Genomic DNA, 25,330 nt, shown 5'->3' on the forward strand with positions numbered 1-25,330 from the left:
CGATGAGAAGTGAGGCAGGGACGAGCTCTGCCTCTCGTAAGCCCACAGTAACTTGCTGGAGCACGGGCACTAATTTAGCGCGGGCACTTATTTTGTGAGCGCGCTCAAGCCAGTTACTGTGGGGTAAGATGAGCTCTGCCTCACCTCAGAATGCGTCACCCCAGAGAAACTGGCTGGAAAGCGGGCCCTAAGCGCATGCCTGTTACCATCTCACTGTAGCTCACCAATGTAATGTTTGTAGATCCCTTTATTACATTTATCCTCGCCATCCATAGTCTCTAAATAACTTATTTCACGTATATATGATATTTAGGCCCGCTGGTCTCATCATACAACGGCAATGAAAAAAGTACCAGGGGAGGCAGCCATAACCTCTGCCGCACTGAAGGGGGCGCACGTGAGCGCACAGGTTCTTGTTGCTACTGTTATTCTACGCAGAGACGGTAGACGCAAACAACAAACTAGACTTTTGTTTTGAAACTACAGGAAGATAAGGAGGACTTTTACAAAAAAGTAATAGAGATTGTTGTCCAGAAGGATAGCATGGACTTCATCTTCAAGTCAAGGTAAGACCACATTTGTAATGAAAATGGGATCTTACTAAGAAAGAACAATCCAATATTTAGATTTTGGGTATCCTTTTGTTGAACGGTCTGTTTAAAATTAATCGAAGCGTCAGACTAAAAAAGCTTTTGAAAATAACCGAATATTTCGATTAAGGTCAAAATATAATATTTGTAAATCTGACTCAGTGAGTCAGTGCCTCACCAGCCATGAACCTCACCGCACGTCACTGGTGCAGCTAGATGAGGTCATTGCTGAGATGATTTTTGAAAGCTCAGCTTGCGAGACCTCCGTGAAGCAGTTTAGGGTTGGTGCATTTGGTGGAGCAAGTACAGGATGTTGGGGAGAGACAGGTTGGTTTGAGGAGGCTTTGGCGATGTTAAGCCTGATGTTTTCAATTTTTGTTTTTTAAAGTTCCATAAAGCGGTTGCAGTCATCAGTTGTAGGAGTGGTTGATGAGGGATCACTAGGCTTGAGCAACCGATGCATTGTGGAGAATAGGTGCTTGGGTTTGTTACGATTTGTCTCAATCAGATTGGAGTAGTAGGCTGACCTGGTTGCTCTCAATGCCGAGGAATAGGCCTTCTGGTGATCTCTAAAAGAGAGCAGGTGGACAGTTAGGCCAGTTTTCCTATATCTGCGCTCAATCTTCCGACCCTCTGATTTTTGCGCTCTGAGCTGGTCAGTGTACCATGGGGCAGAGCGATGGAAAGACACCACTCGGCTTATTTCAGGTGCCAGCCTGTCTAGGCACTCATGCAGGGTGTTATTATACTGGTGCACATGCTCTTCAAGTGAGAGTGCAGCATGGGGCCTGGATAGGGAAGAAGAGAGGGCAGACGTTAGCTGACTCTGGTCTATGTCAAGCTCAGCACTCATTATTCACTCAAAGTTATGTGTGTTGTGTTCCAGCCAAGAGCAAACAACACATTCTGCTGGACCTGGACCTGGACCTGGACCTGGACAGGGATCTGAAGAAGGACATGGACCTGGATCTGAACTGGAAACCTGGTCCTGAACCTGGTCCTGAACTTGAACCTGGTCCTGAACCGGAACCTGGTCCTGAACCTGGTCCTGAACCGGAACCTGGTCCTGAACCTGTGTCCAGTAACCAGCTTACTGCCGGAGACCAGAACCAGGTGTGTGAGTCTCTCTCTACCATCAGCCCTAACTGTATCCCACTGTCACAATATCCAATCTGTCCAGTTCAGGTCCAGGTCCAGGTTATTTCTTTGTACCAGTGGGTAGACTTGGTTTGCAGAAAAAATAAAAGGTATCCATCGTGACACATGCTTCAAACAACACAGACACATTGAAAACCACTAGCACAGACAAAGCTGTTTTTAAACCTCTTGGTTCTACATCTTTAGGAAGATTAACCTCCGGCCCGAAGGAAGAAGCTGAAGTTCAGGTTGCAGGGGTGGGAGTCTTCATTAAACATGGAGTTAGACAGCCTCTGTAACTGTCTGATGAGCAGGGACTCCAGGTTTAGCTGTGACTCACCAATCAGTCTGCTAGATCACTTTATGATCTGACTGAGACAGTTTCTGCTCTTTAAAGTCAGGTTACCAAACCAAGACATTAAAGAAAAAGACAGAATTGACTGTGCTGACTGTCTTCAAGTTTAGGATTGACTTCCTGAATGTCTTTCTTGAAGTCTAAGGTATTAAAACAAGTTTAGAACCGATTAGGGCATTTACTAACTCGACATCTGAATTGAAGCCATCCAAAGTCACATGGCAGATGTTCTTTGGATCCTGAAGGCCTGTTAATAATAATAATAATAGTCAATTTTATTTATAAGTGCACTTTTCATTTGCGTAAACAAAACTCAAAGTGCTACAGAGTAAAAAGGGTAAAACAAAACAATCAAAACAATTAAGACAACAGAATAAAGCAGTGACATGGCAAAATGTGGGGGTTTTAAAAATCTAGTTAAAGGCTATTCTAAAAAGATGCGTTTTTAGGCCTGTTATGGTTTTCAAAAGTACAAAAATACAATACAAAAACATATTGTTCTGTAAGATAAGGATTTTCTTTCTTGGTACCTTTGCTCTGCAGGGAGAACAGATGGAGACACCTAGAGAAGTCCTATTACAAACTTTAGAAGATTTGGAGGAAAAGGACTTAAAAAAATTCAAGTGGTGCCTGGAGAAGAAGGTCCTAAAATTCCCAGGAATCCCAAAGAGTCGACTACAGAAAGCAGCAGACCAGATGGACACAGTGGATCTGATGCTTCCGTACTACGGCATACACACCATTAAAGTGACCAGAGAAGTTTTGAAGATGATCCCGAGGAATGATCTAGAAGAGGAATTATCAAAATTCCCATCAGACCCTGAAGGTAGGTCTTTAAAAAAGAGTTTACCAAAATATAACTTTTTTTATTTTTCACTCCTGATATACCCCTCAGAGAACCATCACCTCCACATGGTGTCGGGATTGAGGTACCCCTGAAAGCAGAGAGGTCAGGGCCACTAGTTTTTGGCAGGGTTACCCTGTTGGTTCCAGGTGAGGGGTTGTAAAACCTTTATAGATCAGCATTTTAGGAAGACAATTACCTTTCCTGGATTAGGAAGTTTGGGTTTTGGTAAAATTGTCCAAAATATATCGCCTTTCTTCTCTTCCTAACCACAATTCTTTAACCTCTGTGAAACATCTTGGGGTTAATGATAGGAAGATTCATCAGGACTTAGGAAAATAAACTGCTGTGCTTTGAGAGTCCGACCGCACTGACACTATCCAACGTCATTATGATTAGCAGCCGATGTTATTAAGAAGGAGAAGACGCTTTATTTCATCCCAAAGGGGAAATTCAGCTCAGTGATTCACTCGGTTGTGGTAACAGACAGTACAATACACACACATGCACAGGACAGGTGAGAGAGGCCTGAGCAAAACAGGCGGCCAGTCTGTCCAGCGCCAGGGAGCAGTTGGGGGTTCTGTGCCTTGCTCAAGGGCAGGAGGTGAACTGGCACCTCTCCAGGAACCAGTCTACACTCCGTATTATTTTGGTCCGATCGGGACTCCAACCGGCGACCCTTCGGTTCCCAACACAAATTCCTGCAGACTGCGCCACTTAAACACTCTGCTGCATTGGCTGGGAATCTAACCCGGGCATCCAGGTGAGAATTCTACCACTGAACCACCAATGCTATATTAACGAGTTTATCCTGGTGGGACATTGGAGATATGTAATACAAGTGGGTCATGCTAAAAGCCAGTGTTGGGGAGGGGATGGATCAGAGGAATGACCAGAAAGTCATCAGTGTGCTCTGAAATGGCAGTGAGTCCTTGAGTGCTACGTTTTCCCAGGAAACGGCCATTTCTGTTTGGAATGAGGTTTGTCCTGCCGAACTGTCAGATATCTCAGGAGGGGGAGTCATGGATAAACCCCGGCTGTTTTCCACAGTGTAGGTTAGCTGCTGACTCAGTCTCAGGATGTTGAATGGGACTGTCCTAGTCATTACTAATGGCCCAGCCGCCTATAGGTGGAAGGGGGTATCATTTGCCGTCCTACATGACTTGGTGAGGAAGGGACGGGTTATTACTGGGACCCCCCAGGGTGTCTTGTAGATGGTAGGCTACTGCAGGAGTATACTGCAACACAGTAAGAGCCATCCACTTCCTGTATAACTGGAGAGAGAGCTGTGTCCACACCCTCAGTGGGTGTTGGGATCTGCTGGTAGCAGCAGGAATAAGAGTCAGTCAGGTTTAGGGCCATGGTTCTCTGTGGGAAAACAGATGGTTCTCTGTGGGGTGGAACTTATACTGGACAATGTACAGATAAATATGCAACAATATCCAGTGACTTGACATAAGGAAAATAACCTGCTATTTTGTCAGAAATGGGTCCAATTAGAAGGAAATCTTTTGATGTGTCTTTCATGTAAATGTATTTCTTATTCATTCAGATATTCTCACTAAGTGCCAAGGTGAACTCAAATCAAACCTGAAGGAAACATATGAAAATATCACATTTATGGACAAATCTGAATCCCTACATAAAATCTACACGGAGATCTACATCACCAGGGGACACACCACAGAGGTCAACAAGGAACATGAGATCAGACAGATCGAACAAGCATCCAGTAAACCAGACAGATCAGAAACAACCATCAGACAAGAAGACCTCTTTAAAGGCTCAACTGAAAGAGGTAAACCAATCAGAGCAGTGATGACAAAGGGAGTGGCTGGCATTGGGAAAACAGTCTTAACACAGAAGTTCACTCTGGACTGGGCTGAAGGCAAAGCCCACCAGGACATCCAGTTCATATTTCCATTCACCTTCAGAGAGCTGAATGTGGTGAGTGATGAAAAGTACAACTTGGTGGAACTTGTTCATCACTTCTTCGCTGAAACCAGAGACGCAGGAATCTGCAGGTTTGATCAGTTCCAGGTTGTGTTCATCTTTGACGGTCTGGATGAGTGTCGACTTCCTCTGGACTTCCACAACACTAAGGTCCTGACTGATGTCACAGAGTCCACCTCAGTGGATCGGCTGCTGACAAACCTCATCAGGGGGAAGCTACTTCCCTCTGCTCACCTCTGGATAACCACACGACCTGCAGCAGCCAATCAGATCACTGAGTTTGTGGACATGGTGACAGAGGTCCGAGGGTTCACTGACCCACAGAAGGAGGAGTACTTCAGGAAGAGATTCAGAGATCAGGAGCAGGCCGGCACCATCATCTCCCACATCAAGACCTCACGAAGCCTCCACATCATGTGCCACATCCCAGTCTTCTGCTGGATCTCTGCTTCAGTTCTGGAGGACATGTTGAAAACTGAGGGAGGAGAGCTGCCCAAGACCCTGACTGAGATGTACATCCACTTCCTGGTGATTCAGTCCAAAGTGAACGTCAAGTATGATGGAGGAGCTGAGACAGATCCACACTGGAGTCCAGAGAGCAGGAAGATGATGATGGAGTCTCTGGGGAAACTGGCTTTTGAGCAGCTGCAGAAAGGCAACCTGATCTTCTATGAGTCCGACCTGAGAGAGTGTGGCATCGATATCAAAGCAGCCTCAGTGTACTCAGGAGTGTTCACACAGGTCTTTAAAGAGGTGAGAGGAACGTACAAGAACACAGTGTTCTGCTTCGTCCATCTGAGCGTTCAGGAGTTTCTGGCTGCTCTTCATGTCCATCTGACCTTCATCAACTCTGGAGTCAACCTGATGGCCCCCTGGTGGTCTAAAGTCTTCAGACAAAAACCTAAACATCTCTACCAGAATGCTGTGCACAAGGCCTTACAGAGTCCAAACGGACACCTGGACTTGTTCCTCCGCTTCCTCCTGGGTCTTTCACTGAAGACCAATCAGACCTTATTACACGACCTGCTGACACAGGCAGTAAGTGGCTCACAGACTAACCAGGAAACAGTTGAATACATCAAGAAAAATATAAGAAAGCACCCGTCTCCGGAGAAAAGCATCAACCTGTTCCACTGTCTGAATGAACTGAATGATCGTTCTCTAGTGGAGGAGATCCAACGGTACCTGAGTTCAGGCTGTCTCTCCACAGATAAACTGTCTCCTGCTCAGTGGTCAGCTCTGGTCTTCATCTTACTGTCATCAGAAGAAGATCTGGACGTGTTTGACCTGAAGAAATACTCTGCTTCAGAGGAGGCTCTTCTGAGGCTGCTGCCAGTGGTCAAAGCCTCCAGGAAAGCTCTGTAAGTGGAGATAAAACTACATTAACTAGGAACAGTTTGAGATATGAGAACAAAACTCTTTGTGTTCACTGCTGATCTTTCCCCAGGCTGACTGGCTGCAACCTGTCAGAGAGAAGCTGTGAAGCTCTGTCCTCAGTCCTCAGCTCCCAGTCCTCTAGTCTGAGAGATCTGGACCTGAGTAACAACGACCTGCCGGATTCAGGAGTGAAGCTGCTGTCTGGTGGACTGGAGGGTCAACACTGTACTCTGGAGACTCTCAGGTCAGAGTTCAGCTGATATGTTAACTGTCAGATTGGTTTTGTTCAGCCATTTATATCAACTCTTTTCCAGTTTTATCAAATTATAATAATAATACATTTCGATTCTTCTTCGGTTTGTTGTTTATTTTTCTTCTTCAAAACAATAAACCACAAAACCATTATCAGAATCAGAATCAGAAACAGGTTTATTGCCAGGTAGGTTCGCACATACTAGGAATTTGACTTGATGTCATGGTGCATACATAAAATATAAAAAACAAGAAATCTAATATAAAACACAAAATATTTTACACCACTTACCACTAGGTAAGTTTGAGAAACCGGCTCGAGATACACTTGTTGTTATATTCCATGGAATGCTCTTAACATCCCGATAGCAATGAATATCTTAAGTGCTTTGACAAAAAATCCATAAAAAAATGTCATCTGTGGAAGCCATAGTACTGTAAAAAGCACGACCAATCATTTGAGCCGGCCCGGCTAAAATAACTGGATGGCCTACCTGCCTGTCAGCCTTCCATCTGTGCACAAACTTATCTCGTGCCCTCATTGGTCATGTGCGCGTTCGTGTGTTGGAGGAGGGGCTCTGTAAGGAAGTGGCAGATTTTTCCCGGCTGTTTATTTTCAAATTTTAGCGCACTCGAGCTGGTTTCTCCAAAATTACCTACCCTACCTTTAAATAGCAATAAAATAAAAATAAAATAAAGCAGTAATTTACATGGAAATAGAATGCTATGAATGAATTGGAGCAGATGTTCTGATCCCATTTGAGGTCCTGGGCGATGATGGTGCCCAGGAAGCGGAAAGACTCCACAGCAGTTACTGGGGAGTCACACAGAGTGATGGGGGTGGGTGGGGCTGCGGTCTTCCTGAAGTCCACGACCATCTCCACTGTTTTTAGACAGGAAGTCTGTGATCCACCTGCAGGTGGAGTCGAGCACGTGCAGCTGGGAGAGCTTGTCCTGCAGCAGAGCCGGGATGATGGTGTTGAAGGCGGAGCTGAAGTCCACAAACAGGATCCTGGCGTAGTTTCCTGGTGTGTCCAGGTGCTGGAGGAGGAAGTGAAGGGCCATGTTGACAGCGTCGTCCACAGACCTGTTGGCTCTGTAGGCGAACTGCAGGGGGTCCAGGAGTGGGTCTGTGATGGATTTCAGGTGGGACAGGACAAGGCGCTCAAAGGACTTCATAACCACAGAGGTCAGGGCGACGGGTCTGTAGTCATTTAGTCCTGTGATCCTTGCTTTCTTGGGAACCGGGATGATTGTTGAAGTTTTGAAGCATGCTGGGACGTGGCATGTCTCCAGTGAGGTGTTAAAGATGTCAGTAAACACAGGAGACAGCTGATCAGCACAGAGCTTCAGGGTGGAGGGGGAGACATTGTCAGGGCCAGCTGCTTTTCTGGTATTGAGTTTACTGAAAAGTCTGTTTATATCCCTTTCATTGATTGAGAGAGAGTCTGATGTGTCGAGGGGAGGTCAGTGGTGTGGGGGAGTGAGATACTGAAGGGGAGGGGGATGTGGAGGTGTGAGACTGAAGCTGTTGAGAGGTGTCATGGGGGATGGTGTCAGGACTGAACTCTCTGTCTTCAAATCTGCAGTAGAACTGATTCAGATCGTTTGCAAGGCGTCGGTTGTTCATGGAGAGGGAGGCTTTTGGCTTGTAGTTTGTGATCTGCCTGAGACCACGCCAGACAGAAGCAGAGTCGTTTGCTGAGAGCTGATGTTGAAGTTTCTCAGAGTATTGTCGTTTAGCATCACTCACCGCCTCTCACCGCCTTGCCAAAGACGTACTTCGACTCTCTAAAACGTGCCTTATCGCCACTCCTAAACGCCTCCTCCTTTTGCAATCTTAGCTGTTTCAGTTTTGGTGTGAACCAGGGCTTGTTGTTGTTGAAACTCACCCTGGTGCGTGTTGGTACACAGCTGTCTTCGCAGAAGCTGATGTATGACGTCACAGCCTCTGCATATTCATCCAGACTTTGCGTTGCAGTCCTAAACATGTCCCAGTCAGTACAGTCCAAACACGCCTGAGGTTCCTCCTTAAGGCCCCTACACACCAGGCCGATATCGGCCGTCTTGCGTTGTTGGGCGAAAACGGGTTCCTTGTTGCCCAAAGTTAATTTGGTGTGTCCCGAACCCTCGGCCGTGACACGCCTTATTTGGCCTTTCACGATCGACACCCGGCCGATTCAACATGTTGAATCGGCCGGGTGTTGGACACAAGCTATCGGGCCAAGAAACCACTCTGATCAGCTGTTCAGCTAGCAAATGAGAAGCGAAACGGAAGTGAGGGACGTAAACAAACGATTTAAATGTCCTCTCTTACCTTCCACACATAGCAGGGACATCTCTGATATCGGCGGGAGCGTCCCCGGCTGTCCTCTGCTGAGAGCTCCGTGATTTGTTTGGTCAAGTCCGGTTTTTCATCTCATCGTAAATTTAGCAAGAAGTGGCCATTATTACATTGCTGACTCAATAAACTACACACCCGCCAGAACACTGCGATCATCAGATGCAGGTCTATTAACTGTGATTTTATAGTATGTCTGCACTTTATGTGCTCATTTCATCATGCATGTATTTTTATATTCTAAAACATGTTTCGAACGGCACCCGCTATTTGTTTGTATATCAGTCTGTTCTTCTTCTCTGTCTTCCGGTTGTTGCCTATTTTGAATGACGAATACACACTACCGCCGCCTGCTGGTAAGGAGAGTTATTGCCACTCACGCATGCGCAGTTCGTACGTGCTGGGCTGTAGTAAAGCGGTGTATTTCAGTGCGACACACGGCCAATACGCAGGAGAACTCGTCGATGGATCTGTCGGTGTCGGATGTCGGCGAGTTCTCTGGTGACTGCCTGGTGTGTCAGGGCCTTTAGCTTTACTGCTCCACTGCCTGAATATCCTCACTACAGGCTTACACAGCTTGAGTTTCTGCCTGTATGCAGGAATTAGGTGAACCATGGTGTGGTCAGAGTGGCCCAATGCAGTGCGGGGGACGGCGTGATAGGCTCCCTTGATGGTTGTGTAGCAGTGATCCAAAATATTCCCCTGTCTGGTGGGGCATTTAATAAATTGTTTATATTTTGGGAGTTCGTGGCTGAGGTTGCCTTTGTTAAAGTCACCAAGAACAATAACTAGGCAGTCCGGATAAGTCCTCTCCACACACAGTATCTGGTCGGCGAGTGTGCGCTGCGCCTCCTGCACGTTCGCACGTGGTGGAATGTACACACCAACCAGTATGAATGAGGAGAACTCTCGGGGGGAATAAAAGGGTCTGCAGTTGATGATAAAAGTTTCCAGAATGGGAGAACAGTGCTGCAGAATCACTGTCACATCGTTGCACCAGCCAATGTTTGTGTAAAAACATATTCTTCCACCTTTTGATTTGCCAGAGAGCTCCGTGTCGCGATCCGCTCTGAGCAGCTGGAAGCCTCCCAGCTGCAGCGCCAAGTCAGGAATCGATCCACACAGCCAGGTCTCAGTGAAGCACAAAACAAAAGATGAAGAGAAGTCTCTGTTTCTACTAACCAGTAGCTGAAGCTTGTCCAGTTTATTGCTTATGGAACGCACGTTGGAGAGAAATATTCCGGGTAGCGGCGTGCGAAGTCCGCGGCTCCGGAGGTGCACCAGTGTCCCGGCCCTTTTCCCTCTCCTGTGGCGTTTGAGTGCTCGAATGCAGGTGAGGGAACCTTTTACGAGAATGTCCAGTAATTCCACGGAAGAACAGAAAAAAGTGGGAAAGTAATCCGCTGGAGTTGTTTCTCTAATGTTTAGGAGCTCTTCCCTAGTGAAAGAGTTCGGTGTACAGTATGTAAACACTGAATTAACGCACACAACAAGACATCTTTTTTGTGAAGATGCACCGATAAAGATGGCCGCATCGTCTTTGTGCTCCTCTCCAACTTTGCCCCTTTTCGTATTTTGTACATATTTATTTTACTTTTGCAGTTTTACTTTTAACATGGTTCGCAACATGCAAGCCGACCGCACCTACTCTGCCATACAATATAGCAGAGAGGAACTTCTTCAATTGCGAAACTTCGTGGACAATAATAACCCTCCGACAGACAATGGAGATTCGCCATGGCTACCTGTTGCTGTTCTACCTGAGAGACGCAAGAAGAAGACAAAGCGAGGGGGCCGGGCTGCTGGTCAGACTGAGGAAACGAGAGAATCGACCCCCTCTTCCGAGTATTCTTCTGGCTAATATTCAATCCATTGAAAATAAGCTAGATGAACTCAGAAGCCGGATTGCTTTTCAACGGGACATTAAGAACTGTAACGTGTTGATTCTCACTGAGACTTGGCTCAACCCCGCTATCCCGGACTCCGCCATTGTTCCTGACGGATTCTCTATTTTTCGTCAGGACCGGACTGCTAACTCGGGGAAAAGTAAGGGAGGCGGTGTGTGTGTAATGACTAATAACAACTGGTGCACAGATGTGAAGATTATTTCTTCGGACTGTTCCGCTCATCTAGAGCACATGCCGGGCTTTTCACCTGCCGAGGGAATTCACATCTGTTGTGATAACAGCAGTGTATATCCCGCCGCAGTCGCTCGCCGACAACAACACGGCACTCGATCAGCTGTTTGGGATTATTGATAAAAACTGAGACTTCCCGGCCAGATGCAGCGTTCGTTGTGGCCGGAGATTTCAACACCGCCAACATGAAGAAGGTCTTGCCAAAATATTACCAACACATCAGCTGCCCGACGCGCGGGGGAAACATACTGGACCATGTTTATTCCCCTTTTCGAAATGGATATAAGGCTCTCCCTCGCCCTCCCTTCGGCAAATCAGACCACATCTCACTGCTGCTGCTGCCTGCTTACAAGCAGAAACTTAAAAGGGACAGACCGATAACAAGGACAGTACAGCGATGGAGCGAGGAGTCAGATGCAGCACTGCAGGATTGCTTTGCATCTACGGATTGGAGTGTGTTTGAGGACAATAACATCAACACACACACGGACACTGTCATCTGCTACATTGGGAAATGCATCGATGACGTGGTACCGAAGGTTTGTGTACGAACATTCCCAAATCAAAAGCCCTGGATAAACTGCGAGGTGCGCGGCAAGCTGAAAGCGCGCACTATCGCGCACAGAGCTGGAGATTTGGAGGAGTACAGGAAATCTAGGTACGATCTCCGGAGAGCAATTAACAATGCAAAGAGACAGTACAATCTGAATCTGATGGAATCTGACTTCAAAGGCTGTAACACCAGGAATATGTGGGCGGGACTAAGAACAATGACAGACTACAAAGGAGCAGCGGGGGGTGCTGCGGGAGTGTCTGCGTGCGCATCTCTCCCAGATGAGCTGAACAGTTTTTTTGCACGCTTTGAGAGCAGCCAGGCTGTGGAGGTACAGAAGGACCAGGAGCTATCCTGCCCTTTTGTTTTAAACAGGGCAGATGTGTGTAAATCCTTTAAAAGGGTTAACCCCAAGCCCCCAGGAAGTGCGCCGGACTCTGATGAAAATATTCGTGCTGGCCAAACGGCGGTACTACACTTCCTTTTGGTTGCCAGGCCCGGAAACACTTTTTCCCATTGACTTACATGGGGAAAGAGTGGTCTGTAAATCGTTGGATAATTTTTTTTAAACTAAATAAACTACCCAGTATGAACACTTGTATAGCCCTTATTAAAAACATTCGTTCCTCAAGTTGTAAAATGTGCTAATAACGTTATTCTGAGAGTTATTTCCCTCTGCATTATGAACGCGCATCTAACCCACGGGACCGCGCCGCCCGGCACGTTCATGTTACGTGTTCAGCACTACATGAGTTTATCTTTACCCATGGATGCACAATAAGAACGGACCCATATCGCCTTACTGCCAGCCCACGGAGCTGTAATAATGGATATATTGCACATGTTTGCTGTAATTCATCATTTGTAAAATATTATACTACATGGGCTGTATGATTAAATCTTGTACCGTAAATGTTGTATTAAATAAAGTTAATATTACCGACGTAGATTAACGTCCCTGTAGCTTCTTATTGCACTAAGAAGCTTATTGCACTGTGTGTGTATGTGTGTATATATATATATATATATATATATATATATATATATATATATATATATATATATATATATATATATATATATATATACAGTGCAATAATTATTTCATGCTAAATGAAGCTCTGTTGCTTGGATATCACTAGATCCTGTTACAGCGTAATATAAAAGTACATAACGATTGATGTGTAAATTAGCATAATTACTAGCTAACCGCTAGCTGCTAACTGCCGCCTCGTTAATATCAAATCTATCATAACAAACATTACCATGCTGTCATGAACGTGCGGTGCTGTTACGTGTACGCAAATTGACGTGCTTGATGTGAACGAGCATTTTGGGGGGCATGGTTAAAGTTGCGCATGCGCTATGAGCGCACATACGGGTACTTCTCAGGCATGCCGGGTAATCTGTGACGTTTCGCTCTCTCAAAAGTTGGGCCATTTTATCATCATGCGCGAATGAGCAACTCTCATAGGAATGAATGAGGCCCCGCCTCCCACGCTGTATCCAGTTCTTATTATACATCCATGGTTAACCCACACAAGGCTCCTGGACCTGATGGCATCCCTGGCCGTGTTCTCAGGGTGTGTGCAGTTCAGCTGGCAGAGGTGTTCACAGACATCTTCAACAGGTCCCTGTTGCAGTATGTAGTCCCCACATGCTTCAAACACTCCACGATCGTTCCTGTCCCCAAAAAGACAATCATCACCTGCCCCAACGACTACTGCCCAGTAGCACTCACCTCCATCATAATGAAGTGCTTTGAGCGGTTAGTCAAATCATTCATCACCTCCTCCCTCCCTGACTCTCTGGACCCCCTGCAGTTTGCCTACAGAGCAAACAGGTCCACAGACGACGCCATAGCCCTCACCATCCACACTGCCCTCTCACACCTGGACCCGAAGAACAGGAACACATATGTGAGAATGCTGTTCATTGACTACAGTTCAGCATTCAATACCATTGTGCCCTCCAAGCTGGCCATCAAGCTCAGAGATCTCGGGCTGAACAGCGCCCTCTGTGACTGGATCCTGAACTTCTTCACGGGCAGACCCCAGGCAGTGCGGGTGGGAAACATCACATCCTCCACCCTGATTCTCAACACCGGTGCCCCTCAAGGCTGCGTGCTCAGCCCTCTCCTCTACTCCCTGTTCACTCACGACTGTGTGGCCACACACAGCTCCAACACCATCGTGAAGTTTGCTGATGACACGACAGTCATCGATGACGAGAGGAGGTCGAAAACCTGACATCTTGGTGTCAGGATAACAACCTCCATCTCAACATCAGCAAAACAAAAGAGCTGATTGTGGATTACAGGAAGCAGCAGGGAGAGGGACACGCCCCCATTGCCATCAATGGGACTACGGTGGAGAGAGTCAGCAGCTTCAGGTTCCTTGGGGTCCACATCACTGAGGACCTGACATGGACTCTTCACACCACCACCATCACCAAGAAAGCTCGACAGCGGCTCTTCTTCCTCCGCAGGCTGAGGAGGTTCAAAATGGATTCCAGGATACTCTGCAACTTCTCCAGGTGCACGATAGAGAGTATCCTGACTGGCAGCATCACGGCCTGGTACGGCAGCTGCACCGACCTCAATCGTAAGGCTTTACAGAGGGTGGTGAAAACGGGGGGTTACGTATTGTAACCCTAGTTATATAAGCACAGGCGGAGCCCTCTACTGGACTCTATGGGTACTACCTTATCCCGCGTGCATTCTCCCAATGAGACTTCTATAGACGTAGCCGGCCCAGGGAGGGCCTACCTGAATGCGCGCGCATCACACCGTATAAAAGGAGGCCTCGCCTCCTGACTATCATCCTATACCTCTCTTCAGCGAGCGGAATAGGACAGACAGTGCCCTGAGTAGAGGGCTCCGCCTGTGCTTATATAACTAGGGTTACAATACGTAACCCCCCGTTATATGTCTCACAGGCTCCGCCCTCTACTGGACTCTATGGGTACAGTGGGTGGAGCCCTGATGTATACGCGCACTGTCGTCCAACACCAATCCACCCTACTGCCCCTGACCGGCTTTTCTGGTCAGCAGCTGCTGCCCCACCCTCTCCTTTAACCCGGTTGTGACCGAGGAGAAATCTGGGCTGCGGCTGACAGAGCACACCGTGCTGCGCTTACCTCGCAGAAAGTGTGCTCAAAAAACAGTGCCGGGGGACCCCCCCCCCCCCGCCCATAGATGGATGGGGAGAGCCCCCTCGGCCCCGTATGGGCTTACTACGCACCTGCCTTCCTGAATCCCTAAGGATAACAGGGAGAGCGCCAGCGCCCATGCCTCACACTCAAACACTGACCCCGTGCAGAGTGTGAGAGGACAAAAAATGTGGGGGGGCTGCCCCCTCCTGCCGTAACGGGCCAGCGCGCCCCTTGCCTATCCCGGGACCCTCAGAGGGCCCAGGAAAGGCGAAGGCGCATCACGTCCGGGGAGGGGGTCAGATGCCAACTGACCCACAACCCCCCCCCCCCACTACAAATCCTGTGTTGCCTCAGCAAGCACAGACGAGGAGAAAGAGCCAGACATGTCCAAGAGATAAAACCTTATAAAGGGGCCTGGCGTCGACCAAGACGCCGCTGTGCATATATCCTCCACACTCACACCGTTGAATAAGGCTGTTGACACAGCTACAGCCCGTGTGGAGTGCGCACGAATCCCCGTGGGGCAGGCTCTCCCTGCCTGTCCGTAGGCATGTGCAATGCACTCGCAGAGCCAGCCTGCCAGGCGTTTCTTGGACAGAGCTTTCCCGATCACCCCGCCCCCGAAGCACACAAACAGCTGTTCGGTGTGTCTCAGGGCAGCCGTGTGCTCCACATAACATGCTAGCGCACGCACCGGGCAGAGGAGGTGCAGTTTAGCCTCCCTGGCCCCCCATGGGGGGGAGACTAAAACCCCCTAACTGAATAGCCCTCGACCTGAACGCACTCCTTAGGTCTTTAGGCACAAAGGAGGGGTTTGGTCTAAGTGCCGCGCCGCTCTGGTCACCCCGAACTAGTAAACAACTCGGGTGCACCGACAGAGCGGTTAACTCGGACACTCTTTTGGCTGACGTTAAGGCAAGAAGCAAAGCTGTTTTCCACGACAATGCTTTCAGAGAGGAGAGCTCCAGAGGCTCAATGGTCCCGAGGCCAGAGCCTCGAGCACTAGGGGCAGGTCCCACTGCGGGGTGGAGACGTGCACTACTGGGCGCAGTCTCCTAACCCCCTGTAAAAACCGCGACATCAGTGGTTGATTAAAGGCTGACCTGCCACCAAAATCCCTCATGACAGGACGAGATGGCTGCTGCATACACTTCCACTGTGGAATGCGCCAGCCCTCTGTCCACCAGTAACTGTAAGAAGGATAAAATAGAGCCCAACTCACAAGATAGGGGCTCCATTCCCCGCTCCTCACACCAATGCTGGAATCTCAGCCACCTTGGCCTGTAACAGGCTGTGGTGGATTCTGCTCTAGCTGCCTGGATAGACTGAATAACGCTGTCAGACAATCCACCCTGTCTCAGCCTGTCCCTCTCAGGAGCCAAGCCTGAAGAGGACGGCCCAGAGTGGGTAACGCCCCGATTGCACCTGCCCCTTGAGACATCGCCCCCCAGAACTGGGGGATCGCCCAGGGCTGGCCCACCTTCATCTGTGTCATTTCTGAGTACCACGGAGCCCCGACGCGATTCGGTGACACCAGAATGACTGCCAGACGTTCTCGCCTCACTCTCCCCAGGAGAGGGAGAATGAGACGCAGCGGTGGAAAGGCGTATAGCAGCTTCCTTGGCCATGGCTCGTGTGCAAACGTGTCCACCCCCAAGGGCTGGTCGTCGCTCAGGGCCATGGAGAACCACAGGGCACTGCTCTCCCGAACTGGGCCCAGACCTGCTTCACCACCTCCGGGTGAAGCACTCGCCTGGCAGGGGGCCGCCCCTCGACATGAGGTCGGCCCCTCTGTTCTCCAGTCCCGGGACATGGAGGGCTCTCAGAGATAACACCACCTCTGAGGCCCATAACCACAGCTCCTCCGCTGTGGTCAGCAAGGAGGCGGAGCGGACTCCGCCCTGCCTGTTGATATAAGCCACTGTGGTGCTGTTGTCGCTCCTGACCATTACATGTCTCCCCTGAATTAGGGGCATGAAATGCCGGAGGACTAAGACTACTGCCCTTAGCTCTAGGAGGTTGCTGTGTCGAAACTCTGTCAGAGCCCAGCGCCCACCTATAGCCCTCTTCAGGCAGGTCCCTCCCCATCCTGTTCTGGACGCGTCCGTGAACACTGTGATGTAGGAGGTCACCCGTCCCAGTGGAGACCTCCTCCGGAGGTGGTCCGGAGACCCCCAAAACCGGAGGTTGCCCTCCACTGAGGGGGGGAAGGATGGTCACCAGCCGTCGTTTGTGCCTCCACAAGGCGGCGCATATGTAGTAACCCCAGCGGGACTCACCATGTGAGCAGCCGCCATGAGACCCAGAGTCTGCATGACAGTTAAAGCTGTCACTGTTGCCCCCTGTCGCAGCCTGTGCACCGCCCTGAGACGGGGCGCACGTCTGCTCTCTGACAGGGTGGCACGCAGCGCGTCTGCATCGAGCCCCACACCCAAATACAATGCCTGTTGGCGAGGTATGGGGGTGCTCTTTTTCCAATCGATCGCAAAACCTAATTTGGTTAGGTGTGTGATCAACTGTGCTGTGCAAAACATTGCCTGTTCCCGGGACCCAGCCATGACTATGAGGTCGTCTATGTAAAAGAAAACTCTCATGCCGTGTGCGCGCAGCGGTTGAGGCGCTGTGGCCACACATTTGCTGAATGTGCGTGGGGATAGGGAATAACCGAACGGCAGCCTGTTGTATTCGTAGGCTATTCCCTGGAAGGCAAAACGCAGATACTTTCTGTGCTCTGGAACAATTTCCACATGAAAGTACGCGTCTTTCAGGTCGATGGTGGTGAACCAATCGCCTGGCTGCACAAGCCCTAGTAACTGTTTCACAGTTAACATGCGGAATTTCCTGCTGGAAATATGACGATTCAGGCCCCGGAGATCTAGAATAGGTCTGAATTCCCCTGTTTTCTTGAGAACCAGGAAATACATGGAATAAAGACCCTTCTCTCTGTGCTGAGGATGCACAACAGACACAGCCTGTTTCTGCACCAGAGCCTGAATCTCTGCTGAGAGGAAACCCATCTCCTCCTGGGAAGACAGATTTACCTCTCGCATGCCCATAAAAGGAGGTGGGATGCTGCAAACTGGAGTGAATAGCCCCGTTTCAGCGTCCTGTCCATCCACCTTGTCAGTACACAGCTGAGTTTCCATTCCCCATAACATTGTGTTAGGGGATGTGCAATCAGCTGCGGAGCCGCAGCTATGAAGCTGTGGTACTCTCTGGTGGCTCACTCCGCCGTCAAACCCTCCATAAAAGGAAGTTTGACCCATGGGGGGCTGACACAGAAAGGGCCGTTTTTCTGTAATGCAGTTTCCACTCAGAGAAAAAAACGGCAGATTTTTCACTGAGGTCCCTGAACGCACCACGGCACGCTCCCGTGAGAGCGCGCGCTCCGCCGTAATGCTGTTTCCTGAGAGAAAGAGGCATTAATCGGAGCTTCTTCTGTCCATGAACGCACCGCGGCCCGCTCTCGGGGGGGGGGCCGCGCGTCGTCATAATGCTATTTTCCTCACTATGGAAAACAGCATTAACCGGAGTTTTTACAGGCGTAGTGTGTTTTACTAAGGCCCCTGAACGCACCGCCACGCGCCTCTTTACAAGTGCGGGCGTTGCTATAATGCAGCCCATATCACTATAGTAACAGCATTATTTGGAGTCTTAGCTTCAGGCATAGAATGTTTTCTAACAGAAAAACGTAGGCCATAATGTCCCTGTACCCGCACCGCACTATAACAGTGCTGCCTGCGGTTTATCACTCTCATCTGCGCACTCCCACTAGCCTCCTCCCTAACAGGAGCTATAGCTGGGGCGGCGAGTGGGGAATTTGTACAGTCATCAACATGTGCAAGTGTATTGTGGAAACAAAGGACACTCAGACTTGGATACAGATCAACACCATCTTTATTTTAAAAGTTTTGACAGGGATCTGGGCATTAAATAGGCAGTTAACTCCGCGAAGATGGAGCTCCCCACCCGGGTGCTCTGCTGTTGCGGAGCCTGCCTCGATCGGGCAGCCCTTCCCCGTGACTGCCGGTATGCCGGTGCCACGCGGTGGGCCGTAGAGGTGGAGGGCGCCGCAGCTACGGGACCCCCGTGCCGGCGCCTCTCCCTCCGCTTCACTGTCGCACTACGCTCCCTCCCCTGCATGGCAACGCGAGGGGGGCACGTAGCGGGGCCTGAGGAGGAGCCAGCGATAGCATACGGCTAAGCTGGACTCTCTCCTCCTCTAGGCGGCTGAAGCGCTGGGTGACCGAGGAGACCGACCCAAAGAGCCCCTCCGTGGACACGGGGGCTCCGAGGAGATCTTCTCGGTCCTTCTTAGATAGGGCCGTGAGCCCTAGCCACACGTGACGAGACGCCACTGTGGCCAGGGAAATCATCCGCCCTGCTGCGGTGGCCACGCCATAAATCAGATTACTCATCTGACTAACAGCGTGGTCCGAATAATCGCTCTCGTCCTGAGACGGGAGGGCGGGGGCGTCTGCCTGAGGGGTGATCAGGAAGACGCCAACACGCCAAGATTATCGGCCGCAGCCGCCATCTGCGTACCGAGCTTGAACAATTTATCCAGATATTCCAGGTGTCTCGGTCCCGTGGCAGCGGGGGCAGAGGACGTTTACCCTCCGCCCAACCAGCCACGGAAGCAGATGGGCCGCCAGGCTCCCATCGAGGGGGGGGGGGCACATCTGGACATGTCGTGTCCGAGCGATCCACCACCTTAACGATAACCGCCATGGCGGCTATCGGGGCCTTCGTTTTAAATGGCTGCTGCCATGTCGCCTCCACACACCGCCATACCTCTGGCAGCTGGGGCGAAACAAAGGTCGGCTGCGCCGGACGCACCGGGCCGTAAATCTCAGGCGGTTTACAGGCCTTAGTGGCAGCGGTGGGGGGAGCGGTAAGCCTACACGCTCCGCCGCCAGAGTCATCACCGCCGGGAAATCGATCCGCGCAGACCTGAGAGTTGGACCTCCGGTCAGCGAGGCGTCCTCCTCGTCCCCCATCGGAAGAACCGGGACGACGTCACCTCGCTCCCCGAATCGCCTACGTCCACGACGTCGAGCTCCAGATCCACCGACTCCTCCTGCGGGGTAGCCCTCGCCAGGAAGTGCTGCCCACGATGCTCTCGTGTGAGCCGCGGGATCATCTGGCAGTCTGGGCATGTCAGCGTCGGGCCCATATTACCCACCGCGTGGTCAGGCCCCAAGGACGTGAAGCAGAAGGGTAATTAGATTTGGGCATTTCGGGCTGGTCCTACACTTTACTCTCTGGAATCACTTCCGCTGCTGAAGAGAAAAAGGATGATAGTCAGGAGGCGAGGCCTCCTTTTATACGGTGTGATGCGCGCGCATTCAGGTAGGCCCGCCCTGGGCCGGCTACGTCTATAGAAGTCTCAGTGGGAGAATGCACGCGGGATAAGGTAGTACCCATAGAGTCCAGTAGAGGGCGGAGCCTGTGAGACATATAACTGCACAGCACATCACCAGGACGGAGCTGCCATCCATGGAGGACCTTTACTCCCAGCGGCTCAGGAAGAAATCACTACGGATTATCAAAGACCCCCATCACCCCAGCCACAAACTGTTCTTTCTGTTGCCGTCTGGCAGACGTTACCGCAGCATCCTGGCAAAGACAAGAAGATTCGGTGACAGTTTCTTCCTACGGGCAGTGAGACTGTTAAACAATTGAACTGCTGAAACAACTTCAAAACATTCATCTGCTACTCAGTAATATGTATCTAATATCTAATATATATCATTCCAATAACTTGTATATAGACTCGTACTGCGCTATTCCACATGCTCACTTTATTTTATAACTATTTTTCTTTTTGTATTGCTCTTGCTATCTGTATTGTTATTATGTTGCATTATTGGAGAAGCCTGTGACATAAGATTTTCAACAACATAATTACTCTGTAGCTATGTCAGTTTGACAATAAAGAACCTTGAACCTTGAAAACAAAGCGCACCGTAACATCGAAGCAGCCGTTCGCGGCGCCATCTTTGTTGTTGTAACAATCTTATTATATTTGAAGACAGATGGCGTCACTTATCTTCATCTCAATGTATCTGACTGATTGACCAACTCAAACATGCACAGACAAACAGATGGTATAATTTGACAAAAGAACTAGAAAAGATTGTATGTTGAAACTTTGCGCTCAATCACATTTAATATTAAAGGAATTTTGTCATGTATTAATTTCTTTCAAGGTTAACTGACTGCAACCTGTCAGAGAGAAGCTGTGAAGCTTTGTCCTCAGTCCTCAGCTCCCAGTCCTCTAGTCTGAGAGAGCTGGACCTTAGTAACAACGACCTGCCGGATTCAGGAGTGAAGCTGCTGTCTGGTGGACTGGAGGGTCAACACTACTCTGGAGACTCTCAGTTCAGAGTTCAGCTGATATGTTAACTGTCAGATTGGTTTTGTTCAGCCATTTCTATCGACTAATTTCCAGTTTTATCAAATTAGAATAATAATACATTTCGATTCTCCTTCGGTTTGTTGTTTATTTTTCTTCTTCAAAACAATAAACCACAAAACCATGATAACAATCTGATTATATTTGAAGACAGATGGCGTCACTTATCTACATCTCAATGTATCTAACTGATTGACAAACACAAACATGCACAGACAAACAGATGGTATAATTTGACAAAGGAACTAGAAAAGATTGTATGTTGAAACCTTGCGCTCAATCACATTTAATATTAAAGGAATGTTGTCATATTTATTTATTTCTTTCAAGGTTAACTGGCTGTAACCTGTCAGAGAGAAGCTGTGAAGATCTGTCCTCAGTCCTCAGCTCCCAGTCCTCTAGTCTGAGAGATCTGGACCTGAGTAACAACGACCTGAAGGATTCAGGAGTGAAGCTGCTGTCTGCTGGACTGGAGAGTCCACACTGAACTGAAGACTCTCAGGTCAGAGTTCAGCTTTTTATTTTCAAGCAGTTCAATTATTTTCATCCAGCTTTTTGTTCATGTTGATGAAGATGGTCCACCTCTGTATGATGTTCCTGTTCATGTGACTTTTTAAAGCACTGAGTTTACTGTATTCCCTGGTTCCAGTCTGTCAGGCTGTCTGGTCACAGAGGAAGGCTGTGTTTCTCTGGCTTCAGCTCTGAGATCCAACCCCTCCCATCTGAGAGAGCTGGACCTGAGCTACAATCATCCAGGAGACTCAGGAGAGAAGCTGCTGTCTGCTGGACGGGAGGATCCACTCTGGAGACTGGACACTCTCAGGTATGGACAGACTGACTTCCTCCTATTTTTCTAATTGAATCTCCTTCATCTCTGGTCTTCCATCATGAAGGACGTCTCATTTCCCTTGATTATGTTCACAGCAGTGAGTTAACCTTGAAGTCTTATTACATGGAAACAGCCATTCAGTCCAAACATCAGAACCACTGGTTTCCTGGCTCTAGGGAGGATAATGATGGTCAGTTTATGAATTTGGTTCTGACTGAGATATCTTACCAACTGCTAAATATGTTGAGATGAGATTCTGTTTGACATTTTAGATTTCCAGAGGGACGATCCGGACTCTTTAATATGCGTTCATTTGACGTAGGTTTATTTTTGTGCTTATTAATTGTTTCACTTAGTTGTTTGTTTGTCTGTTTTTTGTTTCGTTAAACTTGGGGAGCTTGGTTCGGTTTTGTTTGTTTTCGCCAGCCAGGGTCTCTGCCGGTCGGCATCTTGGCGATCTATCCCAGATGACTCGGAGGCAAAGCATCAAAATCTGCGAATCTGTAAAAATGGATGAGTTTGACTACATTATATTTGCCACGTTGTCAGTCATGAAGTGCTTTAATGAGCGACCCGGTAAACTGAGGGCTCAAGCTAGCCGAGGAAGTGGCAAAGAAGGGATGTCCTTTAGTTTTGTTGAATCAGCTTCATATGTGCACGTTGTCTTGGTCAGTCAGGATATTGATCCGGAAAACAACTTACTGAACAATATCAACAACAGCTGCAACTATTTCACAGAAGAGCAATTCAATGTAATGTGTGAATCAGAAGAGAACATATCAATGATCCACTTCAATAGCAGAAGCCTATATGCCAACTTCCTCAACATTAAAGAATATCTAAGTCAGTTTAAGAACCCATTCAACATCATAGCAATATCAGAGACCTGGATCAGTGCTGAGGAAGGTGTGGACTTTGAGATGGATGGCTATGAACTGAATTATACAAACAGATGGAATAAGAGTGGAGGGGCAATCTATGTGGATAAAGGAATGAACTAGAAGGTGGTGGAGAGCATGACAACAGCTGTTGACGATTTGTTTGAATGTGTTACAGTAGACATGTGCATGGAAAGGTCTAAACATGTTATTGTGAGCTGTATATACAGAGCTCCTGGAACCTGTATTGACACATGTACAGATAGGATAGAAACATGTTTGCTAAATCATTACAAAACATGATGTTTATCTGTGGGGATTACAATATTGACCTGTTGAAACCAAAAAGGCATCAAATGACAGAAGACTTCATCAATGCATTGTACAGTATGGGTTTGTATCCTAAAACCACCAGACCTAGTAGAATCACTTCTCACTCTGCTACATGAATAGACAACATATTCACAAACATTATGGAGAACAATACAGTAGGGACTACTATATAGTGACATCAGTGATCATTCACCTGTTCTTATTGTCTATCACTGCAGTTATAAGAAACCTAAAGTCGCCAGCCATTTCAAATACAAAAGATTGAGAACTGAAGAAAACATAAATGCATTTAAGAATGACTTACTAAATCACAATTGGAGGCTAGTATATGAGAGACGATATGGACAAGGCATATGATGAATTTCTAAACATTTTGAAATGACTTTATGACAAAAAGTGTCCTGTGAAACAATGCAGAGAGAGACACAAACAAAATCACAGTGCATGGATCACTGATGGCCTAAACAATGCAGAGAGAGACACAAACAAAGTCACAGTGCATGGATCACTGATGGCCTAAACAATGCAGAGACACACAAACAAAGTCACAGTGCATGGATCACTGATGGCCTAAACAATGCAGAGAGAGACACAAACAAAGTCACAGTGCATGGATCACTGATGGCCTAAACAATGCAGAGAGACACAAACAAAGTCACAGTGCATGGATCACTGATGGCCTAAACAATGCAGAGAGAGACACAAACAAAGTCACAGTGCATGGATCACTGATGGCCTAAACAATGCAGAGAGACACAAACAAAGTCACAGTGCATGGATCACTGATGGCCTAAACAATGCAGAGAGACACAAACAAAGTCACAGTGCATGGATCACTGATGGCCTAAACAATGCAGAGAGAGACACAAACAAAGTCACAGTGCATGGATCACTGATGGCCTAAACAATGCAGAGACACAAACAAAGTCACAGTGCATGGATCACTGATGGCCTAAACAATGCAGAGAGAGACACAAACAAAGTCACAGTGCATGGATCACTGATGGCCTAAACAATGCAGAGAGACACAAAGTCACAGTGCATGGATCACTGATGGCCTAAACAATGCAGAGAGAGACACAAACAAAGTCACAGTGCATGGATCACTGATGGCCTAAACAATGCAGAGAGACACAAACAAAGTCACAGTGCATGGATCACTGATGGCCTAAACAATGCAGAGAGAGACAAAGTCACCGTGCATGGATCACTGATGGCCAAAACAATGCAGAGAGAGACACAAACAAAGTCACCGTGCATGGATCACTGATGGCCTAAACAATGCAGAGAGACACAAAGTCACAGTGCATGGATCACTGATGGCCTAAACAATGCAGAGAGAGACACAAACAAAGTCACAGTGCATGGATCACTGATGGCCTAAACAATGCAGAGAGACACAAACAAAGTCACAGTGCATGGATCACTGATGGCCTAAACAATGCAGAGAGAGACAAAGTCACCGTGCATGGATCACTGATGGCCAAAACAATGCAGAGAGAGACACAAACAAAGTCACCGTGCATGGATCACTGATGGCCTAAACAATGCAGAGAGAGACACAAACAAAGTCACCGTGCATGGATCACTGATGGCCTAAACAATGCAGAGAGAGACACAAACAAAGTCACCGTGCATGGATCACTGATGGCCTAAACAATGCAGAGAGAGACACAAACAAAGTCACAGTGCATGGATCACTGATGGCCTAAACAATGCAGAGAGACACAAACAAAGTCACAGTGCATGGATCACTGATGGCCTAAACAATGCAGAGAGAGACACAAACAAAGTCACAGTGCATGGATCACTGATGGCCTAAACAATGCCTGCAAAAAGAAAAATACACTTTATAGACAACTCATCAAATATAGAAGTTCAGAAGCAGAAAATAAATATAAAAGATATAAGAATAAATGAACCAATATTATGAGAATATGTAAGAAAGAATACTATAATAAAATACTAGAGAGTACTCAGAATGAAAGGTTGATGGAAGGTATTAAATAGTATCGTTAGAAACGGAGCAAAGAGTACAGGTTACCCTGAGTTTCTTGTTGACAAAGATAATGTTATCAATAACACAGAAGATGTGGTTCATGGTTTGAACCAATTCTTTGTAAATGTGGGGCCAGATCTGGCAGAAAGAATGAAAAGTGTAGAAACAGCTAAAGGGGAA

At 48.1% G+C, this 25,330-nt stretch overlaps 1 protein-coding gene across 3 annotated transcripts in view; it reads left to right on the plus strand.

The window, feature by feature from the left end:
• LOC117483653 (NACHT, LRR and PYD domains-containing protein 3-like) overlaps positions 1–25,330 on the plus strand; it is a 44,389-nt gene that overhangs the window by 15,300 nt on the left and 3,759 nt on the right. For all 3 annotated transcript variants that reach the window (XM_034132036.1, XM_034132038.1, XM_034132037.1), the window contains exons 2-6: positions 1,477–1,703; positions 2,626–2,908; positions 4,479–6,240; positions 6,327–6,500; positions 21,761–21,934. In XM_034132036.1, the coding sequence (XP_033987927.1) occupies positions 1,548–1,703; positions 2,626–2,908; positions 4,479–6,240; positions 6,327–6,500; positions 21,761–21,934 (2,549 nt within the window). In that variant the 5' untranslated portion in view covers positions 1,477–1,547. The remainder of the gene's footprint in view (positions 1–1,476; positions 1,704–2,625; positions 2,909–4,478; positions 6,241–6,326; positions 6,501–21,760; positions 21,935–25,330) is intronic.

The sequence above is a fragment of the Trematomus bernacchii genome, unplaced genomic scaffold (assembly GCF_902827165.1).
Source record: "Trematomus bernacchii unplaced genomic scaffold, fTreBer1.1, whole genome shotgun sequence".
In the NCBI taxonomy this organism is placed as follows: Eukaryota; Metazoa; Chordata; class Actinopteri; order Perciformes; family Nototheniidae; genus Trematomus; species Trematomus bernacchii.